The sequence below is a fragment of the Saccostrea echinata genome, unplaced genomic scaffold (assembly GCF_033153115.1).
Source record: "Saccostrea echinata isolate AGI-Se365-2 ecotype Australia unplaced genomic scaffold, CSIRO_AGI_Sech_v1 ptg000056l, whole genome shotgun sequence".
In the NCBI taxonomy this organism is placed as follows: Eukaryota; Metazoa; Mollusca; class Bivalvia; order Ostreida; family Ostreidae; genus Saccostrea; species Saccostrea echinata.
The window spans coordinates 7515855-7535920 of NW_026889805.1; the positions used below are offsets into that span (position 1 = coordinate 7515855).

The 20066-nt window shown below is 32.9% G+C and overlaps 1 protein-coding gene and 1 non-coding gene across 2 annotated transcripts; one reads left to right on the forward strand and one right to left on the reverse strand.

The window, feature by feature from the left end:
• Positions 1-674: 674 nt before the first annotated feature.
• Positions 675-747, reverse strand: Trnar-acg (transfer RNA arginine (anticodon ACG)). The gene has a single exon. It is a non-coding gene; the product is annotated as a tRNA-Arg (tRNA).
• Positions 748-1000: 253 nt separating this feature from the next.
• Positions 1001-9179, forward strand: LOC133173424 (1-acyl-sn-glycerol-3-phosphate acyltransferase alpha-like). Its single transcript, XM_061308409.1, has 6 exons — positions 1001-1219; positions 2720-2853; positions 3818-3999; positions 4276-4371; positions 4511-4583; positions 5766-9179. Exons 1-6 carry the CDS (start codon positions 1044-1046, stop codon positions 5906-5908), a joined length of 804 nt encoding a protein of 267 aa, XP_061164393.1. The 5' UTR covers positions 1001-1043; the 3' UTR covers positions 5909-9179.
• The last annotated feature ends 10887 nt before the right edge of the window (positions 9180-20066 follow it).

Consider the following 20066-nt stretch of genomic DNA (forward strand, 5'->3'; position numbering starts at 1 on the left):
AAAAATAAGGGTAAACGTTGAGACTATGCAGCTCAGATATGGAATTTATAACACATAATTTTCTACTCTCTATGTAAAATCGATCAGGAACTGTATTAATTATTCGTTTACATTGTAAATAAAATGATTATTATTTTACTTGGGTATTTTGTACATTTTTATGCATGAAAAACATGCTATATTGCTAAGTAGAGTAAGTCTTTTTATGTAGATATTACTGCGCTGTGTGATTAGGTCACGTAATGACCTATGACCTTCGAAAAACTTCACACAGGTATGAATTAAGGTATTTGCTCTCTGTATGTTTATATAATAGAGAGATACCACAAATGTATATATTTAGGATTTTCGAGTTTGGAAAATTTACGTTGGTTTGTCGAATTAAATTTTGGGGGGTTGCCTCCCCCTTTTAAAACCGTTGCTACGGGCCTGTATGCTCAATGCGCTCCAAACACTTAGGACGTTTCTTCGATTCTTCAATTACAATATGAACTCTGATGAATGCCATAGAGAATACTCTCCATTTTCCCACCTTGTGACCATGGTGGCTCATATTCTAAATAACAAACGTAATGTGCTAATAAAATAAGAAATTCTAAATTCTAAACAAAACAACGATGCAAGTGTGTCGTGTCTAGGTATGATTATGCCCTTCACCAAGAAAAAAAAAATTTCGAGCTCGCCAGGATTCGAACCTGGAATCTTCTGATCCGTAGTCAGACGCGTTATCCATTGCGCCACGAGCCCTCTTGGTATATAATGCAGTTTAGTGTTTATTTAAACATTTTTTGTGAAGGCACATGCACTTTAAATGGAAATATTTAAGAGGAAACATTAACTGAACCTTTGAAACAGATCATGTCAATAGGTATCTGCAATGCTTTGTGCAATACACTGTAGCTTCACACAGAAGCTCTTACATTGTACCTTGCTTAGATTAGAAAATGATCCGGTTTTAACATTTATAGTGTTTCAACATTTTCCGGGTTAACTTTGTAAACATTCGATTCGTGACTTTGAAATACGTTATTCTGTCTTCTAAAATGCTTCAGGTTTTTCTTTGGTGTTCAGTTATTTCTATAATTCTTTATTTAACAAGCAACACATTCAGATATTATGCGAAATATGGAGTATATCTTCTGGTTTTGACGATTATATCCACTATAACAGTTCTATGGATTTTGTTCACATGCAGACCTAAAAGCAGTGAAAATTTTAGGTAAATCTGAGTCAGTTTAAGTCTAAAATCGTTAATCAGTGGGTAAGGCCACCTTTAAAATAATGTTTACTTGCCCTCTCCCGACCCAGGATGAAAAAATTGGGTTGGTAGGTAGGTGGAAATTTTGTTTTCCTTGAAAATTTCAGCATCAATGCTGAGTTTTCAAAATATATTTTCAATAATGCATAAAAAAAATAATTGCTTACTGGAGGTTAGAAAAAAGTTTTGAATCGGGCCATTTTTAGCCAGTCAGTCGGGAGAGGGCAACCAAACAATTTTTTAAAGATGGCCTAAGTCATTCATGACTTGTCGATTAAACGCCACAAAACAAGACAATGGACGGTATATATTAGGGGGAACCAGTGTAAAGAGACTGATGTGAGATTTTAACAGTCTATATATGGCAAATGGTAAATCTAGTCCTCCCGATCTCTCGGATTAAAGTTTTTTGTTGATATTCTCCTTATCGCAAAACAGATTTGGTTCAAACTTTTCAGATCCATTAACTATGTTGAAATAAATTCACAAAACACAAAAATTTCAAAAATGTTACGAATGGTGGCATCTATGAACTAAATTGAGCAGTTAGATGAATCGGTATCCGCTTTTGGTTTCTACATTTATAACTTAGTACTAGATTTCACCATTCTTGGACAGATGTCATTTTCGTACATAATGTTGTTATATATTTATGCATGTGGGAACTAACTTTTTAACATAGCAGATATGCCCAAGAAGTTTGAAGCGACTCTTTTTAGTCCATTCTGACCCTTAACCTTTGACCTTCAGGCTTGTCACTCACAATCAATAGGGGTCATCTACTCAGAGAACCAATGTACCAAGCTTGACAGTCAAGAATTTTGACCAGACAATCTTCCATGTAAAATAATTGTCTTGAGTTGACCTTGTGACCTCAAAATCAGTTAGGGTAATCAACTCCTAAGGGGAAACCAGTACACAAAGTTTGATGTCAGTCAAACAAAGGGTTCTCAAGATACTGAATGAAGAACACTTGGTCTACAAACCAATCAATGTTCCAATTACCAACAACATTACTGACTGACAAACAGGTGCAAATCAGTAGGCCCCTTTTTTTCAAGGGGGCATGTAGACACTCTAATAAAAATTAGTGGCTTTCTTAAGGGGCATATTAACAGAGATGTGCTGACAAAGAATAGTCTTGTTCTTATGTACTACTTACTACTTAGTAAGTTAGTATAATAAGATAATTTTTCATTATCATAATGATATAATTTGTTTAATCTTTTTTTTAATTTTTATTCTAATTTTTATATATTTTCTTTGATATGGCCTGAAATTATGTATTTGCTTGGATTAAAATGCTAATTTCCTTTTGCAAAGTTCTAAATACTTTGACCTATGGATTTGTATGAGCATATACTAAAAATGTGACATCTTGCTAATGATTTTACTATATACTTCACATGTGAAACATCATTAATAAGAAAATCTTTAAAGTCAATTGCAAATTTTTCACAGGTTTGCCATTTGGTCCCTTCACAAATTGAAGTACCTCTATGGCTGGGAATTTGAGACTCACGGCAAAGAATATTTAATGAATGATAAGCCTTTAGTGGTTCTTGTGAACCATCAGAGTGGTTTAGATTTATTAGGTAAGTCAGGCAATTCTTTACTTATATTATGTTTCAGATGCCTTTTGTTAAGATGCAAAAATGTTAAATTTGAACATATTTATTGTAATGATTAATACAGTGGGATTGGACACAGTTCTGAAAACTTAAAATTCACCCTTTCCCTAATATATATATACCATCAGGGGTTCAAAATTTTTTTTATCATGGTCAAGTCCAGGACTTAAAGAGTAAATTTTAGTTAAGTCCGAGGAAGAAATTTCTGAGTCCATATTTTCATGATAGATAAAATCATATTTACTTAAACCATCATTAAATATCGGAAAACTTTGACAAAATGAACAAAACATCGTTTTCGTATCGTCATTGTAATCAAGCCACGGCCTATCATCACGCCAGTGGCTTTGGAATTCGCGAACTCTCTTCTTGTCATAGGTTCCGTCTTTGGAATTGTTATTTTGATCCCCAGCTTCATGTTCCTCACGGGGTCTTATATTTCTCGTTCCCTTACTGGTAAGACCAAAATTTAACAAACTCATGTCATATGGGAGGAAACATGAGAAATTGCGTAAAAGCAGGTGTCTAACCGCAACGAAACATAAAAAGACGGATTGTATTTTTGAGACGTTCGTAATGTTTTGTGGGTATATTAACGCCAAAAAATCCACATTTTTATTCAATACATTTGAGAATTTGCTTTATTTTTAGTTTTACGAACTTTTTTCTTAACTTAAATAAAAGATAAACAAGAAACATTGCCTAGTCCCAGGACTTTTTGCGATTCTAAATGCCGAGTCCTGATCCGGAATTTGTTAGTCCGGGACGTCGGGCTTGAGGAATTTTGAACCCCTGACCATATGTACCATTACACATCATATACATTCTTATAAATTAACCTATATCACAAAAAATTATCTTGTATGTATGTATGTATCAGAAATACCCATATATACAGTAATCATTAACTGGATATTTTTTTCCTCAGGTTTAATGGAACTATGGGATTGGCGATATCATTGTACAGCTGTGGGCAAGCGATCTCTGATGTACATGGGAGTGTTTGGACTTGCCTGTTATCTTTGTGATGGGGTGTTTTTAGATAGACATGATCATGCTAAAGCTGTCCAACAAATGAATGCAGTAGTTGATCAAATACACTCCAAAAAGGTGGGCAGTCATGTAGTCTCTATTGCATCATTCTTTGAAAATATTTTACTGAATGTGACTCGTGGTATTGTGAATGCTTGACCTTAACCCAAGCAATAAACTTAACTCAAAACCCCCTTCTCCTAGTCAGCCTGATGACAAAAATCAAAAAGAAAAAAAAAATGAAATCCTACCAGATGCCCAACATAGGACTGAATTCATTATTTAAATGTTAATTTAAAGTTGTTTTTTTTAAATATTAACTTGCACATTTATTTTCCTATTTTATGGTTTCAGTTAAAAGTGTTTGTTTTCCCAGAAGGTACTAGAAATCGTAATGGTTCTATGTTGGCATTTAAAAAAGGAGCCTTTCACATAGCAGTTCAATCTCAGGTGTATATCAAAATTTATTCTTATGTATACTATATCTTTATAAAGAAATAACAAGACAAGAAAAAAACTGATTGTTAAAAGGATAACTTGGGTGGTTAAAGTATATTAAAGGATCTTAAATTGAATATTTTTCTCAAAGGTGCCAATTGTTCCTGTTGTTTTTTCATCATATAAATCCATCTACAGCAAAGAAAAGAAAATTTTTAAATCTGGTAAGTTGTGTATGTATTCACTACTAAGTTTAAAGCTCTAAGTACAACATGAAGAATGAGGCAGGCTAAAGGCCCCTTTTGGACCTTGTTTTTTGGTGTCTCTCAGATTGAAGCAGTAGTTTATAATATAAAATGCGTGATCATCCTTGTTTCAAATTAACCTTGATTTTAAATGCTCACAAATTTTCTCATTTTCTTCTTTTTTTTTTAAATTTCAATTCACATTTTCATCAACTTTCAGTCATATTTAATCTCAGAACACACAAAATGCAAGGTAGCCAATCTATCAAATGTTGAAATTTCATGCTCTAGTGTTAGGTACATCTTGTATATAAAAATCTCAAATAGCCTAGCCTGCACTCTGTGTTTTTAGAAGTAAAACATATCTAATATGAATTCATCAGAATTTAGGAATACATGTATTTGTTAACTTACCGGTACTACACCCTTGTGGCCTCTATGTCTGCTTTGTATCAAAATAAATGCTGGTTTCAAACAAGCATCATGAATTAAGGTTTTTAATACATGTAATAAACTAACATTTTTAACTGTATGTCTTTTGATTTTAATGTCAAATATACATTTTGAGAATATTGAATTAGCAGTACTAGTCCCCTACCAGAAAGTGAAATGTGGTTCTTCATGAAAAATTACAAAGGCAGTAATTCATTCAAAAATCATCGAAGCAGAATGAAATGCAAACATATTGTGTAATTCATCAAGGCAGACCTTGCATAACAATAATCAGTGGAATATCTGCAAGTGCATAGAAAAAAGTGCAGAAAACCAAGTGAGACAGTCTGACAAACAGAGGGACAGATGGATGGGTAGACAGACTTGGAGACAACCTATAGTCTCCTCCAGTTTCACTGGTAGGGGTCTGGTATGGAGTCAAATTTGGCATTTAGCATACCTTGTCCTCTAGCAATAAGAGTGCAGTACAATCTTTAGTTCAGTTTTTTTTTCTTCAAATATCTTGCTCCCTCCACACACATACACGCACACAGAGGCATGCATGCAAACATGCAAGCATGCACGTGCAGTTTTCAATACTCAACAGGTCAGAATTTCCAAACAGGATTTTTGATTTCTCATTATTTTATGAGTACAGTATAGGCTAAAACTAAAAGCATCTTATAGAACTACATGTATCAGATAAGTTAAACATGACTTTTTTTACAGGAAAAATCACCATCACTTGCCTCCCTCCAGTTTCCACTGCCGGTCGGACCAAAGACGATATTCCTGAATTAATGAATTCTATACGAAATTCTATGGTAGAAACTTATAACAGGACTTCATCTTCTGTAGGAAAAACAGAGTAGCCCTGAATGTATTCTGATGTAGACCAAGTTAACTTGTCCAAGTCCTTGGCAAACTGTGGGGCATTGTATTTCTAATATTTTCTTTTTATCTGCTTATTATTTCATCAGATTAAATTTTTTTAAACATTAAAAAATTAAATTTTAAGTTTAACAGAAATACATGTACAGTAAAACTTGTCTAATCTGGATACCACTGGTTCCAAAGAAATTGGCCCGATTAGGCAACATTTTCAATTAGACAACATCTTAAACAATTGAATTTACTGAAAGGAACTTAAAGTTTCCATTGTATTAGACAAGATTTCGGAATATCCAATATCTGCATTAGACAAGTTTCAATGTATATTCCTGTCTTTTAAGACCAAATCTACAAATATAGATTCCTCTTTGAATTTTAGACATTACAATTGTCCAACTGGGTAAATATTTTGCCCATTTACATTAAAAAAAATTTTTTTTTCATTATTGTATCCCATTTTAAGTATAACATTTCATCGCTTAATGAGTTTCACATCTGTTAACAATATTTATTTTAAACTAAATATTGTACTATTTTTAGCTCACCTCGACAAGGTCAGGGAGAGCTTATACTATATTTTTTCCAAGCAACTCTATGCACTATATCGATCAGAGTTAAATGAAAGATGCATCTAGAATCTTTCATTGTAACAGGTTTCAGATGTTGCATTTTCAGCCAATATGATCCAAAAGAATGACCCAAGTTACTGGTAATGTTTTGGAGCAGGTTAAAGTTTTAGAAGCAAGTCTCATTCCCAAGTAACTACACAAAAGGGTGAAAAATATTTCTGCATGGTTAATTTTTACTATATACATGTAATTCATTAAAAACTGATAAATGTTTTAAAAACATTGCTAAAATATTTCTATGGCAGCTATAGCTATAATTTTTTTTTCAAATCATGCACCATTGTCTAGATATAAAGCTGATACTGTTACAGGTATTTAGTTAGCTATTACAGTTTTTAGCATTCAACGGGGATAATCTTGATGCAAGGACTTTGTTTGAGCTTCATCTTATGCATATAAATTTCTATTAATCAAAATTCAACTTAGAACTGATTCTTAGATCCACATTAAAATACTAGAAATAACAGGTAGAATTACTTTTATCATAGATCTGAAATAAATTCTGCATAATTTGTGAAAATTTCATTATAAAAACAATAAATAACAATTTTTTGGTGAAATTTTCAAAATAGAAGGTTTTTAAAGTATTAGATAGTAAAATTTAAAAGTATAGAAATACTTTTTACCTTTGAATGTTTATGCCCTATAGAGTTTAAACTCACAATAATGATGCATCTAGGGATGCACACTACCAGACTTGCTTCAGATGCTTAATCTGTCCTACCTATTCCAGAATGAGTGAACAGGTTAAAGTTTTTGGTGCAGGCCCAATCCCAAGTAACTATAGGTGTTATGGTGATTAAATTTGGATGATGGATCTAGGAATGCACACTACCAGTTGCTTTGCTTTGCTAGATGTGCCTACATTTTCTGGATGATCAAATAGGTTTTTGAAGAAAGTTCATTTCCAAGTAACTATAAGCACTGTGGTCACTAAACATGCATGATGTATCTAGGTCTGCACACTACCAGAATTGCTTTGCATGCTGGATGTAACCTGCATTTTCTGGATGATTGAACAGGTTTAAGTTTTTGGAGTAGGTCCATTCCCAAGTAACTATAAACCATATGGTGACTTACTAGTAACTTGCAAGAATGATGCGTGTAGGAATGCACTCTAACCAGACTTTCTTTGGATGCTAAATCTGACGTACATTTTTTTATGAGTGTTCTTGTAGCAGGTTTATTCCAATAAGCCATATGGTGACTAAACTTGCATACAGGTGTGTATGGCATCTAGGGATGCACACTACCAGACAGGCTTCAGGTGCTGGATCTAACTTTATCTTGGTGGTTGAACATGTTAGATTTTTGGAGCAGGTCCATTCCTAAGTAAACCATTCATTCTATCAAGACCAAACTTGCATAGATGTTGCATCTAGGGATGTACACTAGCTACTAAAGAAGTGGTTTGGTATGAGACTTTGTCTTCTTGATTGTAGAAATTCATAAGTGAGATATATTGCAAGGGCACAACATTTTATCCACAACAATGAGATATTTAGTATTTTGTTTTCACTGAACAAAAAACCCAAGCTTGTGAAAAAATTTGGAATTTTATTCAGATGTTTTGCTACCGTAAATATTTTTTGAGCATTTTCAGCCAGGATATTACAGCTGATGAGTTTATTTACAGTTGAGGGAAGCATTTCTAAGATTTCATGTTAATTTGATTGTTTATCCTGATTCTCTATGTGAAAAATGACATTTTGAAAATTGTTGTTGAGTACTAGTTTTAGCAACTTTAATTGTTAATTATGTATATCTGAGGATGAAAAGACTGGGACATTTATTATGAAGTTCAAAATCAAAAAAGTATATATGTCATATTTCATCAAGCTCATTCCTCCACTATATTTAAAAAGAATTAGATCTGCTTTTTTGGAGAAAGAATGGAACTCAAATAAAAGAAGCAGATATCTGAAAGAAAATCTGAGGAAAAACCTAGATGGATGTTTTTATACCCCTGCAACAAAGGTTGGGTTAGATATATTGAAATCACCTTGTCTGTCTGCCTCTGTCTTAGCAATCATGTCTGGACCATAACTTCATATAAACAGAAACATTGGTAGTTCATACTTAAAAAAAAAAGATTGCTTAAGACCTGAGGGTGTTTCTTGATCTTAATCTAAGGTTATTTTGGCAAGGTCAAGGCCACTGGCAGGAAAAAATTTATAATAGAGGAAGTTCATATTTTTCACAAAGATTTTTTATGATCTGATGATATTGTGGTCCTGAACTCAATGTCATCTGGAAAAGTTCTAGGCCACTAGCAGAGAATGTTTATAATTCATATCTGACCGTAAATTTCTAACAAAGAAACATTTGACACACATACTTTACAGAAAGATTACTTATGACCTGAGGGTGTGTCCTGACCTTGTGCCAAAGATCGTTAATAGAAAATTCCTACAGAGATGATTACAGAAAGTGGGGCTTAGTGAAGATTTCAAATGTGATTGCAGTTTTGCATTAAATGTTTTCCTTTTTATATGTAGTAGTTCATGTCTTCAACGTCCCATTTTGATATTTTTCTGCAAGATTTTTTTCACTTGTGCCATGATAATCACAAAGTGTGAAATGCCAAAAATTGTTGAATAAATGTTCTATTAAAGTAAAACAATTTCTTGTTGTTCGTAGTGAAATGGGTAATTATGTTACCGGGTATATACCGGTACATGTAGATGATGGACCGGAAATCAGAACAAAATGTATATTTAATATCTAATCATAACATTGTGCAGGCATGTAGTATCGGGGGGGGGGGGGGGGGGGGGGGGGGCTTGACCCCCCCTACTTTTTTCCAAACATTACTTTTTACTATTGAAAACATTCATTGAAAGGCTGGTTTCCCCCCACCCCCAATTGTTGTTGCAGCATAGTCAAATCAGACAATGTGGTACTGTATGAATAAAATTTGGTGATGAAAGAAGTTGGACAATTTTTTTTTCTTTGAATATCTTGCTCTCTTTTTCAAAACTACGTGTCTGTTTTGCAAATCTTTCTTTTTTTTTTATATATCTTAGACTGGTTTACTTCTATAAGTTAACATTTCTTTGCAGTACTGTAAAACGAAAAAAGGATGACTGCATTTAACTTTCAAATTTCAAAACCAGTATTTTTCTTTCAATTGCAGGAATGGTCAACATTCTATCTGCAACTTTATGTAATTACATTAAATAAAAGTATGTATTATCTTCATTGGCGGAGTCGTAACGATTTCTTGAATATAAATTTTTGATAATTATTTCATTAATTAATTTTATTAATTAATTTATAAATAATTTTTGCTGTTTTTCCACATGTTATCACTTGATATTGCATATTGGAATGTCCATGGTCTAAATGATGACAAATTAAGTGATGACTTTTTAGCTCACCTGAGCTGAAAGCTCAAGTGAGCTTTTCTGATCACCCGTTGTCCGTCCGTCTGTCTGTAAACTTTTCACATTTTCAACTTCTTCTCAAGAACCACTGGGCCAATTTTAACCAAATTTGGTACAAAGCATCCTTGAGTGAAGGGGAGTTTGAATTCTTAAAATAAAGGACCAAACCCCCTTACAAGGGGAGATAATCAAGAAAAGACAAAAATATCATGGGGTCATTAAAAAATCTTCTTCTCAAGAACCACTGGGCCAGAAAAGCTGAAACTTATGTGGAAGCATCCTGGGGTAGTGTAGATTCTAAATTGTTAAAATCATGACCCCCCGGGGAAGGGTGGGTCCACAATAGGGAATCCAAGTTTTACATTGAAATACATAGAAAAAAATCTTTAAAAATCTTCTACTCAAGAACCACTGGGCCAGAAAAGCTGAAACTTATGTGGAAGCATCCTGGGGTAGTGTAGATTCTAAATTGTTAAAATCATGACCCCCGGGGGAAGGATGGGGCCACAATAGGGAATCCAAGTTTTACATTGAAATACATAGAAAAAATCTTTAAAAATCTTCTTCTCAAGAACCACTGGGCCAGAAAAACTGAAACTTATGTGGAAGCATGCTGGGGTAGTGTAAATTCTAAATTGTTAAAATCATGACCCCCGGGGGAAGGGCGGGGCCACAATAGGGAATCCAAATTTTACATTGAAATATATAGAAAAAATCATCTTCTCAAGAACCACTTGGTCAGAAAAGCTAAGGCTTTTGTAGAAGCATCCTGGGGCAGCGTAAATTCTAAACTATTCAAATCTTGACCCCTGGGGGGTAGGGCGGGGCCACAATAGGGAATCCAAATTGTACATTGAAATATATAGAAAAAATCATCTCAAGAACCACTTGGTCAGAAAAGCTAAGACTTTTGTAGAAGCATCCTGGGGCAGCGTAAATTCTAAACTATTCAAATCTTGACCCCTGGGGGGTAGGGCAGGACCACAATAGGGAATCCAATTTTTACATTGAAATGTATAGGAAAAATCTTTAAAAAATTTCTCCTCAAGAACCTCTTGGCCAGTAAAGCTGAAACTTATATGGAAACATCCTGGGGTAGTGTAGATTTTAAATTGTTAAAATCATGACCCCCGTGGGTAGGGCGGGGCCACAATAAGTATTACAAAAAGATCGTCTGGTGAAGAACAGCAGAACCAAAGTTATTCAGGTGAGCGTTGTGGCCCATGGGCCTCTTGTTTAGTAGTTTGTATAGAAAATACGACATTGTATGTTTAGCAGAAACAATGTTGAAAGACTCGTCAAGAAATCTTCCTGATTTTTCTCCACCTTTTGTGCTCAACTCAAAAAAGTTCAAGAAAAAAGTTAGACCTTCAGGTGGTCTACACATATACATTAAACCTACTATTTATAAAAATTTCAGAAAGGTACATCAAAGTGAAAATAGCATATGGATTGAAACCAACTTAAAAATCTCAAATCAGAGTCAAGAAATAAAAACACACTATTTTTGCTTTTGTTATATCAAACCGTATGTAACAAAAACTAAATCAGAGGAAATTTTTGCAGCTCTAGAAAATGAAATTGCAAGAATTTAGATGCAAAGGTGAAGTATTAATATGTGGAGATTTTAATACTAGGACAGGAGGGCTTCAAGATTATATAAAACATGATACAATAACTGATTTTCTGATTGTCCTTTACCTAAGAACATATATGAAAGTGGAATATCATGTAAACGTTACCAACTTGATACAAAATCAAACTTGCATGGACAATTGTTAAATACCATATGCAAAACTTATGGATTATCCATACTTAATGGAAGATTTCTTGGAGACTCTTGTGGCTATTTTACTTTTCATAATGTTAATGGCTCTAGTACAGTTGATTATATGTTGGCGTCTAGTCATTTATACCACAGAATTCAGCACTTTAATATATTGCCTCCATCAGAGCTTTCTGACCATTGCCTTATTAACACTAGAATACTGATGGATACAGATTTGTTTTGTAAAGAAAAATATAACTTGAACACTATGAAAGGGAAATTTCTCTGGTCAAGCATCTATAAAATACAGTACATAAATTATCTTTTTGGGAAAGAAATATCAAAGGAGTTATCAATGTTTAACAAAATGCTTGATGATGCAAATAAAGAAAATACAGGAGATACAAATCAGTTAATCGACAAGATGACTAATATTATTATTACTGCAGCTAACAAAAGTGTACCTTTTAAAAACTACAAAAATAAGAAAAACCTCCAAAAGAAAAATAAACAAAAACCAAAGTGGATTAATTATGACTGTTTATTACTAAGAAAAGAAGTGCGAAATTTAGGCAAAAAAATTTCACGATATCCAAACAACATTGAGTTGCGGCATGCTTTTTCAAATGCTAGGGAAAATTACGACAGACTGAGAAAACATCTTAAATCGAAGTATTACAATAAAATTGCTGAAGAAATAAATTCAATAACACCAAACAAAACTCAAAATTTTTGGAATAAAATCAAAGAAAATAAAGTTAAAATGACAGAAGCAGAATCCATTAACACTTCAGATTTTGTTGATCATTATAAAGGCCTGCTCAGTAAAGAATATTCACCTGAAGAAAATGAAAGGTACAAATTTGAGAATTTTAATCTAGAACCCCGTCCATTAGATTATGAGTTCACCCAAGATGAAGTTAGAAAAAGTATACTGAAATTAAAAAATGGTAAAAGTCCAGGTCCAGATCTGATTTTGAATGAATTTATAAAAGCAGGTAGTGATGTACTTTTGCCTGTTCTCACAAAATTGTTCAATATTATACTTAAAAATGGGGTTATGCCCAAGGATTGGAACCTTTCACTTATTACATCACTTTACAAAAATGGTGATCCAAACGATACAAACAATTACAGAGGTCTTAGTGTTACAAGTTGTCTTGGGAAACTCTTTACTGAAATTTTACAACAACGCTTACATTACTATCTTGAATCTAATAATCTTCTCAGTCAATATCAGTCTAGTTTAGAAAAAAAACATAGAACTACGGACAATATCTTTGTTTTAAGAACACTTATTAGCAAATATACATTTAAAAATAAAAAGAAACTATTTGCCTGCTTTGTAGACTTTTCCAAAGCCTTTGACACAGTTTGGAGATCTGCACTTTTACATAAAATTAATAAAAAAGGCATTGGTGGCAATTTTTTGAAACTTTTATACAATATGTATACAAATACTTATTACTCCTGTAAAAAGGACAATCAAATCTATGAAGAATTTTTAGCAAATAGAGGAGTGAAACAAGGTGATAACCTGAGTCTAACACTTTTCAATATTTTTATTGATGATTTTGTAAAATATTTCAATAATACAGCCACAGATCCAGCTCATTTAGATTCATTACCTATTAAACCACATGTTTTTTGCTGATGATCTTATTCTTGTATCAGAGACACCTATTGGTTTACAGAAATGTATAGATATTTTAAGTAAATATTGTCATGAATGGAAATTATGTGTGAACATGGAAAAAACAAATGCTATGATTTCTTCTCAAAGTACAAATAATGAAAATGAGTATGGCTTTTACTACAATCATATCCCTATAGAAACAAGCATTCTGAGAGTATTGCATTAGCAATACTAGTCCCCTACCGGCAAGTGTAATCTGGTTCCCGTTAAAAATTGAAAATGCCATAATTCCGTCAAAAATCAATGAAGCGGGACGAAATGCAAACTTGATATATAACTAATCAAGGTAAAGTCACATACCAAAAATCAGCTCAATATCTGAAAGCGTTTAGAAGAAAATTGCGGAAAACCCTTAAAAATTGAAAAGGCCGTAATTCCGTCAAAAATCAATGAAGCGGAACGAATTGCAAACTTGGTCTGTAAATCATCAAGATACACTTACATACCAAAAATCAGCTGAATATCTGCAAGCGTTTAGAAGAAAAGTGCGGAAAACCAAGTGGGACAGACTGACAGACAGACAGACAGACTCAGAGGAAACCTATAGTCCCCTCCGGTTTCACCGGTAGGGGACTAATAACAAATCAGTATAAATATTTGGGACTTGTATTTAATTCTGATGGGAAAATGAAATTCTATGCAGAACAGCTGTCAGAAAGAGCTAGAAAGGCCTATTATGCTATAAAAACTAATTTTCCAGCTAATATAAATTTTTCTGTTGAGACAATATTAAAACTTTATAGATCTATGATTACTCCAATTTTAACTTATGGTTCTGAAATTTGGATTGCTGACTACAAATGTGATTTATTATCCTCAGATCATTTCCCATTTGAAAAAAATACAACTCCAGATATTTAAAGACATTCTGGGTGTTCATAGAAAATCATCTAATATTGCTGTTCTATACGAGTTGGCACAGTTCCCACTATTTTATTCAGGTTATGAAAATATGTTTAAATTTTATTCAAGATTGAAAAATTTAGAGTCAGAGAATGAGCATCAGAACCAATTAGTGGTGTCTGCATTTAAGGAAGATAAAACATTTGGGTCTAGAATATCTTGGCAAAGAAAACTTTTTACTCTTCAACAGAAATTGTCTTTATCCTCATTGGACATACCACATAAAATTTTAAGACATAAATTAGAGGAGCACTATAGGAACAAAATCTGTGAACAGTTAAAGAACATTTCTAAATCAGATTCTGGAAAATTAACTTTTTATAGTAATATAATAAATTTAAATGAATATAAATTACAGAACCACCTACAATTACCATTGAAGAAATCTGAAAGAACAATCCTAACAAGCTAAGAATTAGTGCTCATACACTACATATTGAAATAGGGAGATACTCAAGGCCACCTATTCCTAGAGAAAAACGTGTATGTCATGCTTGTAAACTTTTTATTGAAAATGAAAAACATTTTATACTTTATTGTCCTAGTTATGATCAATATAGATTACAATATTGTGATATATTTAATGCTCAATGTTACATGAAGGAAAACCCTATTATTGACATTATCAACCCTCCAAGTATTAAAATTGCTAGAAGAGTATGTAACTTTCTGAAAAAATGCTTCAATATTAGAAAAGAAAAAACTTCAACATAACTGATATGCTTACTGGAATAATTTTATTGATTTTATGTATGTTATTGTTTATTGTATTCATGACTATATGCCAATGTATGATGGTGTTGTCAATAAGTAAATTGAATTGAATTGAATTGAAATAAATACGACAAGTATTAGCTTTCCTAAAAAGCTTGTCTGACTTGAGCAAATTTATTTTTATGTGAAGAATCAAGAAAAGTTAAATCCTGCATGTGTAAGCAACATGACTCTAAGTCATGAAATGAATTCTTTTGCTAAGAAACAAGAATTCAGTGGCTTCTATGTACACTATTTAACTTGTAATTTCGTTTTTTTTTTTAGGAACCGGGGGGGGGGGGGCTGCCCCACAATAATTTTGTCGATTATACATAGCTATTTTATGCTTGTGTCATCTAAATTATGTAAATATTAATTTCTGATAACTTTTTTTATGTTCTATAAGAATTTCTTTTCTTGATAGTGTCCACCCTAAACTGAAAATTTCTGAAATTTCTTTTAACGGGCCTGTTCATGGATACAAAGATATAACCAGTGGCTTTGAAAGAAAAAGTTAAAACACATTAAAATCTAAACATCAATTGGTGAACAATTTTAACTAAGAGACTATTTTTTTAAATAAACGTGTTACAAATGAGCTAACATCTTTGCATTTAAGCAAAAGAATATTCAACATCGGAGTATCCTTCCCTTTGATATTTTTTTAACTATGAATAAATCAAACGTCTGCAAGTTATGAATATGTCTTGATTTATAAAAATTCTAAAGGTAGAGAGACTTGGTATGCATTGAAAATAAACAGCCATTAGTTAATCTGATAAAGATATATAATGGACAAGTGTTTGACCTGACCAGCTTTATTCCTTCTGTTTTGCTGGACATGAATAATGCATTCGAGAATGGCCAAATGTTATGTAACCTGTATAATGTGATAATAATGACATCAGGTCCAGTGCTCTGGCTTGTTTGGGTGTTCAGCATGTTTCCTTCACTCCTCATGCTCTCCAATTGATATTTAAGATAGTATGAAGTTTCTAAGATCAAGTTATCACACAAATTCTGTTGAACGACTTGACCAGCAAGCCTTGGCCTAGGTGGCAGGGGATAGTTTCGTACTAAAGACTCGTTCAAATTTCTTTAAAAATTGAGATATCCCCTGTTTGATGTGATATTTTATGTAGAAAAATGATTAGAATAATTACGGGACACATTTGCAGTGTAGCAGAGTGCTTGCTGAAAAAAATGATGTGCAACATGTAGGTGTCACTATGACGCTTATCATATACAGAGTTGTAAATGCGAAACTGAGACACGTGGTCAGTTGCAGAGGAAATTCAGCTGAAAAGCAGTAGGCCTTAGAAGAAGGTGTGTATCTCAGAGGGAAGGTGAATGACCCCATATCAATTGGTGAATTTTTATTAGAGCTTGCATTGATTTACAGACTACTGGGTGTTTTATCCTGCTCGCTCGGGCCTGGGGGTGGGCTGTATGGGTGTGAATGAGGCCCAAATCTTGGAAAAACAAGCCAAAATTTGGGGAGTCCCCAGGTGCATTTTTGGTACATGTGCACTCTAATACGCAGATTACATGTAATTTGTTGACATAATTTGTGAGCCATGGGCATATGAAGTGTAATTAATTAGCCCCTGGAAAACTGTCCCCATGTACATGTTTTTATGGATCGCATGTATATGTGTACCCCCTCGGCACATGTTTGGCATTAAAAAAAACTATCCTCTGCCACCTTCAAGAAAACACCAATTTTCAGAAATATGTAATTTAGTCTAATTCTTCTCTAAATAAGTTTATTGATGTATGCCATTTTCAAAACTCACCACATTTATTTCATTTGACTCTTATTCATTTAGGTAGAGAGACCTAAACACAAGGGGGGGGGTAAACCTTTCCCAGTACACATTTTCAAAGAGTTTGAAGCATCAGCATAACAAATCTTAACAGAGTAAGGCAATTTTTTTCTGAGAAAAATTTATCTGCTTAAAAATAATAGTTTGGGCACTGTCACATATATTTTATCAAATTTTGATGCAATTACTTAGTATTAATTAAAATTAAAGGGGCTTAATTATTGCGATATCACTGAAATTACATAAATTTATTCTTTTTTACATGTATTTCACTAAATATCATTATTTTGAAAAAAGAATGAGTCAGTATGCAAAAATATCAGTTCACAGAACCACATTTATTCAAAGAATTGCTGTGCTTTAATTTTTTTTCAAATTAGACCCATTTTACTATTGATGATTACATAAAAAAAAATACCCCCCTCCCCTTCATTTTCCCCCTCATTTGTCTTCTATAATGTGATAGAATTTAAACTTTTCATTATTTTCATATAGATTATATATTCTTCTTTAAATTAGAACAAAACAGATGGTCTTTTTACATATTTAATGAACAAAATATCAAAAATATGTACATTTTCATGTAATTATTGGATTCTACTAAGCACCTGAAATTTACTCACAAATGCCAAGTAAGGACAGGATGATCACTTTAAATATTCAGGGGAATCAAATGCATGTATTTGATCATTCAGATATGTTGAAATTGAATGAAATATACTCAGAAAAAGGACAGTCAGGAAAATCAGATTTCCACAGTATATTTTCAATAGAATCAGGTAATGGTTGGAGGGGTAGAGTAGATAACTGCAATTTCCAGGACACTTCTTCTTGAACCTTTGATGCAAGAGGGTTTTTTTGTATATTACAATAAATATCCAGAAAAATAGATTAGGTTTTCTTTTTGCAAACAAGCTGTAGATGTATAAATTCAAGCAATTAAGAGGTAAAATGGGATTTCTCAAAACATCAAAAATAGGAGAGTATGTGTTACATGTGAGTACATTTCATCAAGGCATGCAATTCTTATTGAGTTTTTTATATGTAGCTGCATTTGAAATTGATCAAAGTTACCATTAAACACTGTTTTGATAAGAAATAGTTTCTTTTGGATTGTAGGAGTTGGTCATTTTTGAAGTAACACAAAGAATATGGGGTTAAGGTGGTTGACCGACAATTGGTGGGGTCACTTATTTGCCTCTAACTTTTTTATTTTTCATTGAAATAAGACATTATTTAGTATATTTTTACTCAGAATTGATTGCACTTTCTAAATATGGAAAGTTATTTTAATTGAAAAGTAAACTTTGAAAGTTAAAGGTGGCAGGGGATAGTTTCGTACTAAAGACCCGGTCAAATTTCTTTAAAAATTGAGATATCCCCTGTTTGATGTGATATTTTATGTAGAAAAATGATTAGAATAATTACGGGACACATTTGCAGTGTAGCAGAGTGCTTGCTGAAAAAAATGATGTGCAACATGTAGGTGTCACTATGACGCTTATCATATACAGAGTTGTAAATGCGAAACTGAGACACGTGGTCAGTTGCAGAGGAAATTCAGCTGAAAAGCAGTAGGCCTTAGAAGAAGGTGTGTATCTCAGAGGGAAGGTGAATGACCCCATATCAATTGGTGAATTTTTATTAGAGCTTGCATTGATTTACAGACTACTGGGTGTTTTATCCTGCTCGCTCGGGCCTGGGGGTGGGCTGTATGGGTGTGAATGAGGCCCAAATCTTGGAAAAACAAGCCAAAATTTGGGGAGTCCCCAGGTGCATTTTTGGTACATGTGCACTCTAATACGCAGATTACATGTAATTTGTTGACATAATTTGTGAGCCATGGGCATATGAAGTGTAATTAATTAGCCCCTGGAAAACTGTCCCCATGTACATGTTTTTATGGATCGCATGTATATGTGTACCCCCTCGGCACATGTTTGGCATTAAAAAAAACTATCCTCTGCCACCTTCAAGAAAACACCAATTTTCAGAAATATGTAATTTAGTCTAATTCTTCTCTAAATAAGTTTATTGATGTATGCCATTTTCAAAACTCACCACATTTATTTCATTTGACTCTTATTCATTTAGGTAGAGAGACCTAAACACAAGGGGGGGGGTAAACCTTTCCCAGTACACATTTTCAAAGAGTTTGAAGCATCAGCATAACAAATCTTAACAGAGTAAGGCAATTTTTTTCTGAGAAAAATTTATCTGCTTAAAAATAATAGTTTGGGCACTGTCACATATATTTTATCAAATTTTGATGCAATTACTTAGTATTAATTAAAATTAAAGGGGCTTAATTATTGCGATATCACTGAAATTACATAAATTTATTCTTTTTTACATGTATTTCACTAAATATCATTATTTTGAAAAAAGAATGAGTCAGTATGCAAAAATATCAGTTCACAGAACCACATTTATTCAAAGAATTGCTGTGCTTTAATTTTTTTTCAAATTAGACCCATTTTACTATTGATGATTACATAAAAAAAAATACCCCCCTCCCCTTCATTTTCCCCCTCATTTGTCTTCTATAATGTGATAGAATTTAAACTTTTCATTATTTTCATATAGATTATATATTCTTCTTTAAATTAGAACAAAACAGATGGTCTTTTTACATATTTAATGAACAAAATATCAAAAATATGTACATTTTCATGTAATTATTGGATTCTACTAAGCACCTGAAATTTACTCACAAATGCCAAGTAAGGACAGGATGATCACTTTAAATATTCAGGGGAATCAAATGCATGTATTTGATCATTCAGATATGTTGAAATTGAATGAAATATACTCAGAAAAAGGACAGTCAGGAAAATCAGATTTCCACAGTATATTTTCAATAGAATCAGGTAATGGTTGGAGGGGTAGAGTAGATAACTGCAATTTCCAGGACACTTCTTCTTGAACCTTTGATGCAAGAGGGTTTTTTTGTATATTACAATAAATATCCAGAAAAATAGATTAGGTTTTCTTTTTGCAAACAAGCTGTAGATGTATAAATTCAAGCAATTAAGAGGTAAAATGGGATTTCTCAAAACATCAAAAATAGGAGAGTATGTGTTACATGTGAGTACATTTCATCAAGGCATGCAATTCTTATTGAGTTTTTTATATGTAGCTGCATTTGAAATTGATCAAAGTTACCATTAAACACTGT